This window comes from Poecilia formosa, unplaced genomic scaffold (genome assembly GCF_000485575.1).
Source record: "Poecilia formosa unplaced genomic scaffold, Poecilia_formosa-5.1.2 Scaffold57, whole genome shotgun sequence".
Classification (NCBI taxonomy): domain Eukaryota; kingdom Metazoa; phylum Chordata; class Actinopteri; order Cyprinodontiformes; family Poeciliidae; genus Poecilia; species Poecilia formosa.
Genome location: NW_006799996.1, coordinates 759,984 through 772,085, shown reverse-complemented (window position 1 = coordinate 772,085; position 12,102 = coordinate 759,984). Strand labels below are relative to the sequence as shown.

Below are 12,102 nucleotides of genomic sequence, written 5' to 3'. Positions count from 1 at the left end.
TGAGACCATTTTACAACACAAAAATAGATTCTCAAAGATTTAACAATGGAACTGGAAGATATTTTAAATTTCCAAACAAAACAACAGCAATAACAAATAAAATGAACTACGAAGTCTCTGTAAACAAAATTGTCCTTCAAAAAAGCTAGTTGAGACCAGTTTATTGCATAAAGAGAGAAAACAACTCTCTTTAAACAAAAACTCAAAAGAAAAACTTTTGTTATCACGCGATTAATTGATTAATTGATTTATTGTTTATTGGGACATAGTGTAATTCATATTACAGTTAATGAAAACTTTAAATTAGATTTAAGGTTATTTATAATTAAAGAGCTGATAAAATTGTGTGAAATCCAAATGAGTCAGATCTTGTGTTTAGCAGAATTAGACCGTTATAATAACATAAGATTCAACCTGAGGATTTATGATCACCTGCATGGTTATCTCTGTTGCTTCAACTCATGCTGTCCCACTTTTTCCTTCCACTTAACTTTTTCTCAGTACTGACATTTCTTTTGCAGTGACCTTGTTTGGCCTCTCTGGTGAGGGGAACAGTTACTGTCTGCTGAACAACTATAAAGTCAGCAGTTTTCTCTTCTTTTTTATTAAATTTAACACAATTTCTGCTTTAAAACCCTGTTTTTATTGGCCTTACATAAAAAGATTAATTCTTGAAAAAACTAACAACTGGGGTTTTATTGTCTGCAAAACGTAACAATCAATATGGAAAGAAAAAGACACTTGAAGCATTTGATTCTGTCGGTAAATAATCTGCATTATCTCACATTTTCAACTGAATTACTTAAATAAATACTGTAACTTTAGACGTATTTCGTTGAGAGGTTTTTGAGACGTTTAAGCATAAATTTCATTTAAAACGTTAATCCTGTTTATGACGGGAGGCACAGATATAAAAACCTTCATTTTAAAACATTTCATTGTTATCATGTCACACAGGTTTTTAACGGAGCAAACCAAAGCTACACTGAAAATCCCGGTCCTATGAAGATAAGGTGAGCGGGTTTAAAAGGAAATACAACATGAGGCGGTCCGTAAACGGATGCAGAATCTCACAAACGTCGGTCATAAATATGAATTACTGTTATTTATCTCCTGAAGCAGAATCTTCTTCTGCTGGATTTGAACAGAAATAAGATAAAAATGCAAACTCCACAGCAGGCAGCAAAAACAAACCGTCATAAAGGATAAACTTTGATATAAAACTGTTTATTATGGAGGAAAAATATGAATTTTAGATAATAAAAAAGAATTTGAAGAAAAAGAACTGATGTGGCCACTGGAAAGTTATTTTCTTACTTAAATCTACAATAAGGTAAAGTTTACCTTAGATTTTCATTTCTGAATCTATTGCATAAATCATTTAAAATATTTTATTGGCAAAGAGTTTATCTAAATGTCATGGAATATAATTCATATTAAAGGTATTGCATATGTTGGTATCAATCCAATACCAATGATGTATCATCAAACTTCTAACCTTCAGGTGTTTTTGTGGTTTTTCTTTTGAATTCAGAAACAACAGCAAACTAAATGTGTTTGTTGTTTTCCAATTAAAGTTAAAAAAAATACACAATCTGAGAGAAAATCAAAGCAAAATATTTTTTTCTGGCAAAGTTGAGAAACTAGAACACAAAACCAAAATAAAATTTAAAAAAGGTGTCTGAAACGAAAGTGTTAATCTTATCACGTTAGTATCGATCTGATACTGATGCTGGTTTGGTATCGATATAATTTACATTTTTGGATCGTCTGCCCAGTTCTAATTTATATCCACATCATTTAGTTAAAGACGCTGCTTGCTTCCTCACTAAAACCGGGAAAATAGAAAACAAAACCTCTTTAAAACCGGCTCACTGTAGCTCAGAGACTTTAAAATACTTGTATTAGCTTATAAAGCACCAAACAGCTTAGCACCAAAATAAATAAGAGATCTGTTCTGGTTCTGGTCCACTCTGCATCCCCAGAACCAGAACCAAACATGGAGCATTCAGTTTTTATGCTCCTCTAACTGGAACCAACTTCCAGAAAACTGCAAAAATGCTGAAACACTGAGTTCCTTTAAACCAGGGCTCTGCGACCTTTAAGAGTCGTTCTTGGCCCCAGTGCAGCTAAATAAAACTCATTTAGAGCCACAAATGTTACATAATAAAAGCATTTTTTTCATTTTTGATCTGCTATGGAACATTTTTAAAGAACCACCATTTTAGTTCTATTTTTCAGCTTTATATACAGAAAACCTACATTTTAAAAAGAGATACCGATGCTAATACTGGCAAAAGAAAAAAGTCAATTGCTTTCAACCCAATGACAAAAAAATATATATAAAATTGTTGATACCTTTAATGTCATTCTGTTGTGGAAATTCAATTAAATTATTCAAAGAAAAAACAGTAAAATTGCTAAACGCTGCATTTGTTTTTAAATCTATACTTAATATTATTACTTTTTTTAAATATATACTTTTCAGCCGTTGTGGAAGGTCCAAAGAGCCACAGGTTGCAGACCCCTGCTTTAAACCAAGGCTAAAAATCCCATTTATTTAGAGTTGCTTTCTATTAACAACTGGAACATCATAAACTGTTAACTGCTTTTCATCTCTTTCCTTTGCTTTGCCACTGCAATGTAAAGTTTTCCCATATTTCTTGTTTAATTTCCCCTTTAACCATGTAAAGAGCGATGAATTTCCCTGTCGCTGAAAATGTGCTCCTTAAAAATAAAATCTCCTTTTCTGCGGTGAATCCTCACAGAGCTGGAGTTGGAGGCTCACTTCAGTCAGAATCAGTGATGAGTTTACATCCTTCCTTCCTCTTTAAAGTCTCATTCTCTCAAATAAACTCGTTCTCCCTGAGTTTCCCTGAAGCGCTCTCTGGAAGTGAATCCAAACCGTGACTTGACGCACCAAGTGCTGCTGTGCAGCTGCGCCACCCCAGGCGTCAAGTGAACAGCAGAAATTCATTTTGCTGTGTTTAATTCTTAGCCCAGGATTTCTTCCTTGAAGGAAAACAGTAAATACTAAATGTGTGTGTATCTGTAAGAGTGAAAAAAGAAAAGAAAGGAAACAGAGCAGAAGAGGGGAAGGGAAAATAATGTGTTTGACTTTACCTCTGCTCTGAGAAGTTCTTTTCTATTTCCACCAGGTTTCTGCAATAATCACAATTGAAACAATTATTATGATGCACTGAATTGTCACTAAAAGTCATTAACAAGAAACAATTGAGCAACCTAGAACAGATTTTAAAATACAAATGTTTATTGCAGAGTGCTTTGGTTGCTTTTTATACTTAGTGTTAGAGTTTAAAGAAAAACAAAACAGTTTGATTTAGGCTACGACACATTGTAATTTCACACTAATGTATGTATTTATTCCCTTATTAACTAGGAAAAACAACTGTTTCACATTTTATGAAAAGTATCGCATAGAATCAAACATTAGGCCAGTTACAGAAGCCAAGTAAACTGATGTTTCAGTCAATTAAAATTTACTTTAATTGCCCCAAAGTTATAAGAGAGGTCAATTTTAAATCCTGATGAGGGAGAAAATGAAAAAGCTTTTTTTTGTTGTTGTTGTTTTTTTTTGTTTGTTTGTTTTACAGTTGTTCTGCGTTTCCTGGAGTAAAATCAATGCTATTTTGATTTTAACTGTCCATATGATAGTTTGATGTTCTGTTGAAAACCTTCAGTGAGTTATTCTCCAGGATTACATACTATTTCTAGAAGCAGCAGAAACAATTGAGTATCATAATAAATTAACTGTTGGTAAACATTAAGTTGAATATTTTGTGTTTTCTCTAAATCCTGAATGAAACTCTGATTTGTGCCTCCATTTATTTGGAGAACACGAGGTGACAAAACCAATTTAATACTTCCTGTAAATATTATCTTGCAAAATCCACTAGAAAAAAAAAAACACAAAATCTTACTGAATGGATTATGAATATTAAAATTTTTATCCACAATAAAGATGAAATAATTACTGTCGATAATAATTATCAACAATAATCATCTGTAACTAATGATCTATTAGTTACAGATGATTATTAGTCATCTGTAATTAATAATTACGGAAGACAAGTTGATCAGATATCAGCAAATTAATAATCTACTGCAAAGAAAGCTAGAATCTTACCAGTTTGCACAATAATCTGCTTAAAGATTTTTTGGCAGGGTTTTGGAGCTAGGGCGCCATCTAGAGAAAACAAACAGAAACGATCACACTTACAGCAAAGGTGATATTTTTTTTTGCTTTGAGAAGACATCCACCAAACGTCTTGTTTTTCCATAAACTTGTTTTCTACAAACAGACTGGATTGGTCTACGTATTCAAGTTTTAAGGCTTCAACTTATGCAGTGAAAGTTGACATTTTGTTAGTTTACTAGGCATGGAGATTACTTTTATTTATTGCAAAAATCTATCCATTTGAAAAGTTTGCCTAGTTAAAAAAACATTTTCAAATTCTAACATTTTAATTGCGTAGCAATTACCAAGGAACTCCCAAGATCTTAACATATTGAAAAAAAGTTTTAAAGTGTCTACAAATAAAATGATTACCAAAAGCCAATACATTCAAATAAATCCTAGGCATAAACTAGGATGTATGTCTACTGTAAAGAAAAGCTAGAATCTTTCATTCTTCTTCCAAAATAGACTTAATATGTATTTATTTTTTGTGAAGTAAACTTGTACTTTAAACTGTATTACCAAAAATAAAAAGAGCTGTTAAGCTCTAATAATTTAACAGGACCTATCAAATAATCTTTTGTCATAACGTTTCTGAAAAGAATAAATACTTACTGCTGCTTTGAAGATGTTTTGTATGTTTTGTAGAATACGGTGTTAACGCTTGCGACTCGGAAGTCCGCCATCTTTGTTCTGATCGGCATACAGACATTCGGCTATTTTTGTCCTGCGCAATAACCAACAGATGCAAAATCAACATTGCAGTTTCTTATATAAGAGTTACGGGAAAGATACAGATACAGGGAAGTGTGTTATAGTCGAATCAAGCCGAAAAATCTCAAATATCACTCAAATCTTCAAAGCTTCCTCCTAGTCGAAGGACGCGTTGACGCGTTTCTCTCGCGTCATCGTCGAGGGAAACGTTGACGCTGATAATTTTATTAATTTATTTATTCGTAATTTATTTGCCTCGTTAATATAATAAGTATCTACGCTAGTCGTTGTCTTTCTTCGAGCAATAAAAGAGTTACAGATTTTAAAAAGACTCGACATAGTTCGTTTTCTGGAACGGAAGTGATAGTTGCTTAGCAACTAAATACGTCTTGTGCTGACGTTCACTAATGGTTGTCAAAATTCGTTTTCGCTTGAACTAAAGGTAAGTCGTGCTCGTGATATCGGCGATATTATCTCCCTTACAACGTTTACATTTCATTTCTAAATGATGAAGCATAAAATTTCTACCGACGTCATGTCTTTACCCATAAAAGTTGACCTATAGCTGCCGGATTTTAGCTCACGACGCAGTGACAGCTAGCGTTAGCTGACTTTAACCTAACCTAGCATAAACGATACACAGTGTTGTTGCTATAAAATTTATAAACATGATCAAAGCTAGCTTGGCATCTCTTTGTTTTTCTATACCAGGTCATATTAATCCTTTCACAATGATGTTCTTCACGCAACTGTTTACGTCCAAAAGAGGTCCTTTAGCCAAAATTTGGCTGGCAGCGCACTGGGAGAAGAAGCTTACCAAGGCCCATGTGTTTGAATGCAACTTGGAAACATCCATCAGAGACATCCTTTCCCCTAAAGTACCACTTACTTCCTAAAAATACATATCTACACCTTTTAGAATGAAATGTATCCATTTGTTAAATCCAGTTAATTTGGAGTAACTTAAACAGCTGATTATAAAAATGTGAATCTGATTTTCTTCTAGATGAAAATTGGTTTGAGGACTTCTGGTCATCTTCTTCTTGGCGTGGTCAGAATCTACTCCAGGAAGACAAAGTATCTCCTTGCAGACTGCAGTGATGCCCTGGTCAAAATTAAAATGGCATTCAGGCCAGGTAACAATTACTTGTACTTTTTTGCATATTTTCTGTGTTTCATTTTTTTATTTGTAGTAATACATTTAAAAAGTTGAAGTTCCAAGAAATTGTCAGAGTTTCTATGTAATCTGGAAAAGTAAAATAGTGTTTAACTAAAAGTAAAATCGTGTTTAATTTTTACAGCTCAGGGTTAGTATGAAAGACACAAAATAATGTATAAAGATTTTGGGGAGATTTTCAGACTTATCTGTTTTTGACCCATTTTTTAAACTAAGAATCTGAATTTCCACCATAACTTGGACAAAATTACTATGAAATCAACCTGTTCTTTTTCAAGTTTTTATTTTAAAATTCCACACACACAAAAGAACACCTCTAAAAACGTCATATAAAGGTATTAGAAACAAGGGTAAGCCTTGTAATGTTTAAACAAGGTTTATTATAAAACACTATTTTTCAAAGTAGTGTTTCTTACTGCTTTATATATTTTTGTCTTATTTACCTACATGCAGCGTGTATTTTATTATGGTGTTTGGAGCTAAACCCTGACCACTGCTGTTACATCATATCTGTTTTTATTTGCTAAAAATTGGTTATAGAATTTTTTGGTTATAGAAATACCAAGCAAAAATTTAGTTTTTATTTACAGAAAACGAGAAATGGTCAAAATAAGAAAAAAGATGCTGAGCTTTCAGATCTCAAATAAAGCAAAGAAATCAAGTTCATATTCATTTAGAAACAACAAAACTAATGTTTTAACTCAGGAAAAGTTCAGGAATCAAGATTTGGTGGAATAACCAGAAGGATTTCAATGGGGTTCGGTGCAGTGGGCTCTTCATTTTACATTCATTTGTAAACTCATAATATGTGCAGGCTATAATTTTAAAAAATAATAAATAAGTCCTATTTTTTATGATTGTTTTATTCTTGCTGAATTATAAACATTAAATTTTTTTATGTTTCAATACTGTTTTTAATTGAAATAATTAAATAATGCATTAATCGATTAATTGATGCATTAATTGATTAATGCATCGATGTTGCATTAGATTAATGCAACGATTGATGTTGTTTTTTATGTCAATATTCCAGGTCAGACTGATATGCCTGTGGAAGGGCTTGAGGCGACAGTGAAGGCGATCACTCTGGTAGAAGACTTCACCGCCTTTGACACGCCACTGCCTCTGCCCAGGTGACAGCTCAGGCTCCACAAACACTCACCTCCAATATGTTCTCCAATTCTCCTGGAAACGTTTCTAATCCCCATGGAAACGATTTCAGATTGATTAATCAACAGTACCTGATTCTGATTTAAATGTTCTCCTTCATTTTTGATCGTCTAAGTGACATCGATGTGGACCATGTGTCCCTCAACCAGTGTCGCTCAGAGGATATCACTCTGAAAGAGGATTTCGGACATCAGTTTTTGAACTTTCAAGACATCGGTGAGAGAAAGATTGTTTTCATCCTCCTCCAGAGTTTGATGTTTATAGTAGTTTTATCATTTTTAGTTTCTGTTAATAAGGCAGGATCCATTTTTTTGACACCACATTTCCTAGGGCAAAGCTGCTTCTCATTTAGTCTTTGTCTCTTTTCGCTCTTTCTGACATGTAGGAGATGAGTTACAGAGCCAAGCAAACACACTGCTGGACCAAAGCTTTGATGACTTTTCAGCACATAGAGACGGATTTGGCGATGAGGAGAACGAATTTGACATACTTGGTAGGTCGAATTAATTAAGCTCCTTTTTGTTCTTAAATCTAATGAATTAAAAAGCTCAGCATTTTTTCCAACTCTTTCCCTTGTTTTGTTAAAGCTGCAGTGTGTAATGTTTATAATAAGTATTTTTTTAATATATTTGTTAAATTTGTCACCATGTCCTGACAGTTTGTAATTAACCAGATAATCTGTGAAAACATTGATCTCCTCCACCGTCTCTTTGAGCTACTATTGAGAAACACACTGTCCAAGAACAACCAATCAGAGGGTGTTATTGCTGTCAATCATCCTCATGTGCTCACTGCTAAATGTGCTAATGCTGCAGAAACAACTTGTGATTACAGGAAAACTGTTTATCCGCCATTTTCGGTGGGCTTGGTCTCTTAATTTTTTACAGAGCTATGTGTGACAGCTTAAACAAATATGTAAATAATGTTTTTTTTTTTTTTTTAAGTTACTGCAGCTTTAATGTTTATTTCCATTAAAGGTAACAGTTTGTCATAGATTAAAGGGATCTGCTGCTTCTTGGTTTCCCTTCAGACTTCCTGACAAACCCCATCGATCAGATTGAAACCCAGAGTTTCATCCAGGAAGAGCTGCAAAGTGAAAATAAAGAAGGTTCTCCAGTTCAGGATGATGAACCTCACATGGGTGACGATGTTTTACAAAACAGCACTTTTATGTCTGGAACAAACTCTGTGGGTTTTCATGTGTGTGATGGTCGTGTTTCTCCTGGTGTTTTCCAGACGTCGACCTCGGCTTTCCTGAGGAGACGGTAACTGAAATCACTCTGCTGATCAACGATGAGGACGCTTTCGCTTTAGAACCCGTTCCCATCACGCGTAAGCAAACGCCTCAAACTGGGATCCTCCATTTCCCAGTGATCATTAAGGAGTCAGCTGAGATGTTGCGATGGCTGGGTCTGTCGCAATAAATCAATTATAAAACTAGCTCTGTAATTTCTATTTGTTTTATCATTTTTCTCTTTTCTTTCTAACTAAAACTGGATGATAAAACTCTTCAGTCTGATACTTTGGTCTCAACATTCCCTTTTTTTTAAATTACAATTTAGTTTACAGAGATTTCATAATTCATTTGGTTTTTCCTGTTGTTTTTATTTTGGATATTTAAAACATCTCCCAGTTCCAGTGTTAAATATTCATCAGAATCTAAAGTTTAGTGATTTTTCAGAATGTGTTGTTGCCATTATCATTTTATCACTTAAAAATGTCCCAAAGTAACAATATTATCGTTTATCGCAATAACTTCTGGGATGATTTATCGCCCAGCAATATTTGTTATTGTGACAGACGTGGCGATCGCAACTATTATTACAAATTCAGTCATTTTTCGCGGACTTATAATTTTCACAAGTCATCGCAATTTTGCTCGCTAATAACTTAACCATTTTCTTTCATTTCTGACCAATCACTGCAACTTGGCTGAACTTTGACCAATCCGCTTTTCCTTTTTCTAATCTAACTTCCTGTTTCATGACGTCTCTTGAGAACCAAACCTGCAGGATTATGCTAAACTGTAAAAATTGTTGTTTTTTTGTTGTTTTTTTTTTTTTTGCAAAAAAACACTTCAATATGCTCTGTAGCAGTGTTTTTAAAGGGACGGCCACCAGGAGGCGCTACAGGGCCTCTGAAAACTTGAGGGAAGATGTGAAAAAAATGGCAAAAATAAAGATTTTTGCTCAATTTCTTTATATAATTTCTTTATATCAAAGTATATTTTTTTTATTTAAAATATCTAATCTATATTTAAATTATAAAATAAATGTTCATCTTGGCCAACTAAAATCAGAAGGAATGAGGCAGCATTTCTGCTAAACAAATATAATAATTATTGAGAATTAAGGAGAAAAAACTTACTAAACTTTGATATTTCTTTACATATTTTGAAGCCCGGTTCTATTGGACTGACTTCTACTGTTTATCCAGTTAATGTTAATTTTAATGACCAATATTAAATTCTTCTTTTGGCAGTTCTTCAGGATGTGATTTTATTGTATTGATGCTGATATTTCAAGAAGCTACTTGGTAATGTTATGTGCACTTTAAATATTAATTATGTTAAAATCCTTTTTTGGATACTTAAGTGCAGCAATTTGAACTGTTTTGTAAAAATAAAGCTTAAAAAAACTCAACTTTTTGAGAGAGGTGCTGCAAAATCAGAAATTTTAATCTGCAACTACCACATAAAAACATTGCAACATCCTGGAGGGACTAAGAAGTCAAACAGCCTTTTTGATTTTTAAAAAAATAATTGTTTTTATTTAAGCAAACGCTGAGAGAAAGCTGGGTAAGAGGAAACGTAAGCTGGTGGTCGACCAGATGAAGGAGCTGAGCAACGACGCCATCAGGGAGCAGATCTCGGATTATTCGGATCTGGTCGCTCCGCTGGACATGGCCCCACCGACGGTGCAGCTCATGCTCTGGAAGGAGAGCGGCGGAGCCGACAAACTCTTCTCCAAACCGTGCTCCACTCTGGTTAATCCACTCATTAAAGAGGTAAAACACAACATGTTTTGTCTTTTACCGTATTAATACCTGGTACCTGTATGTAAATGGATGTTGCCTTCGCAGGTCTTTGCCAAAAGTGTTTTCCAGGTAAAATTTTACAGCGTAGAAGAAGAGGTTGAACAGATGCGGCAAGAGAAACAAAAAGGTACATGAGTCATGCTGATTAATGTGCAAACGCAAGGACAGTCACTGAAACGCCTGATGAAGATGCATAAAAGCCTTAAAATAAATGCATTTTCTTATTGCAATCCGCTGCAGAAACACAGAATCTGTTTTCTAGTTTCTAGAGCAAATATCTTGAAATAAGACAAAACTGTCAAGTTACTTTTCAGCAAGTAACTTGACAGTTACTTGCATACTTGACATAATATTTTGTTTTAAGTCAATAATTCTTGAATATTGATGAAAAAGTGCTAGTTGCTCTGGCAAATTATTTCACTTTTAACATGGGAAAAATGTAAAATGTCATAAAGTGAAANCACTCTGCATCCCCAGAACCAGAACCAAACATGGAGCATTCAGTTTTTATGCTCCTCTAACTGGAACCAACTTCCAGAAAACTGCAAAAATGCTGAAACACTGAGTTCCTTTAAACCAGGGCTCTGCGACCTTTAAGAGCCGTTCTTGGCCCCAGTGCAGCTAAATAAAACTCATTTAGAGCCACAAATGTTACATAATAAAAGCATTTTTTTCATTTTTGATCTGCTATGGAACATTTTTAAAGAACCACCATTTTAGTTCTATTTTTCAGCTTTATATACAGAAAACCTACATTTTAAAAAGAGATACCGATGCTAATACTGGCAAAAGAAAAAAGTCAATTGTTTTCAACCCAATGACAAAAAAATATATATAAAATTGTTGATACCTTTAATGTCATTCTGTTGTGGAAATTCAATTAAATTATTCAAAGAAAAAACAGTAAAATTGCTAAACGCTGCATTTGTTTTTAAATCTATACTTAATATTATTACTTTTTTTAAATATATACTTTTCAGCCGTTGTGGAAGGTCCAAAGAGCCACAGGTTGCAAACCCCTGCTTTAAACCAAGGCTAAAAATCCCATTTATTTAGAGTTGCTTTCTATTAACAACTGGAACATCATAAACGGTTAACTGCTTTTCATCTCTTTCCTTTGCCACTGCAATGTACAGTTTTCCCATATTTCTCGTTTAATTTCCCCTTTAATCATGTAAAGAGCGATGAATTTCCCTGTCGCTGAAAATGTGCTCCTTAAAAATAAAATCTCCTTTTCTGCGGTGAATCCTCACAGAGCTGGAGTTGGAGGCTCACTTCAGTCAGAATCAGTGATGAGTTTACATCCTTCCTTCCTCTTTAAAGTCTCATTCTCTCAAATAAACTCGTTCCCCCTGAGTTTCCCTGAAGCGCTCTCTGGAAGTGAATCCAAACCGTGACTTGACGCACCAAGCGCTGCTGTGCAGCTGCGCCACCCCAGGCGTCAAGTGAACAGCAGAAATTCATTTTGCTGTGTTTAATTCTTAGCCCAGGATTTCTTCCTTGAAGGAAAACAGTAAATACTAAATGTGTGTGTATCTGTAAGAGTGAAAAAAGAAAAGAAAGGAAACAGAGCAGAAGAGGGGAAGGGAAAATAATGTGTTTGACTTTACCTCTGCTCTGAGAAGTTCTTTTCTATTTCCACCAGGTTTCTGCAATAATCACAATTGAAACAATTATTATGATGCACTGAATTGTCACTAAAAGTCATTAACAAGAAACAATTGAGCAACCTAGAACAGATTTTAAAATACAAATGTTTATTGCAGAGTGCTTTGGTTGCTTTTTATACTTAGTGTTAGAGTTTAAA

General features: G+C 34.1%; 1 protein-coding gene across 1 annotated transcript; it reads left to right on the top strand.

The window, feature by feature from the left end:
• The first annotated feature begins 4,819 nt into the window (after positions 1-4,819).
• Positions 4,820-11,588, top strand: LOC103139172 (double-strand-break repair protein rad21 homolog). The gene is made up of 11 exons (XM_007553661.2): positions 4,820-5,354; positions 5,624-5,790; positions 5,919-6,048; positions 7,123-7,222; positions 7,375-7,475; positions 7,645-7,752; positions 8,290-8,400; positions 8,496-8,591; positions 10,036-10,265; positions 10,341-10,422; positions 11,551-11,588. Exons 2-11 carry the CDS (start codon positions 5,644-5,646, stop codon positions 11,586-11,588), a joined length of 1,143 nt encoding a protein of 380 aa, XP_007553723.1. The 5' UTR covers positions 4,820-5,354; positions 5,624-5,643.
• The last annotated feature ends 514 nt before the right edge of the window (positions 11,589-12,102 follow it).

Bases quoted from the DNA above. Each gene is read 5' to 3' on its own strand.
- LOC103139172 (XM_007553661.2), top strand. From the start codon at position 5,644: ATGATGTTCTTCACGCAACTGTTTACGTCCAAAAGAGGTCCTTTAGCC. The intron at 7,476-7,644 runs GTGAGAGAAAGA...TCTGACATGTAG, and splicing joins TTTGAACTTTCAAGACATCG to GAGATGAGTTACAGAGCCAA. The intron at 8,592-10,035 runs GTAAGCAAACGC...TTTTTATTTAAG, and splicing joins AGAACCCGTTCCCATCACGC to CAAACGCTGAGAGAAAGCTG.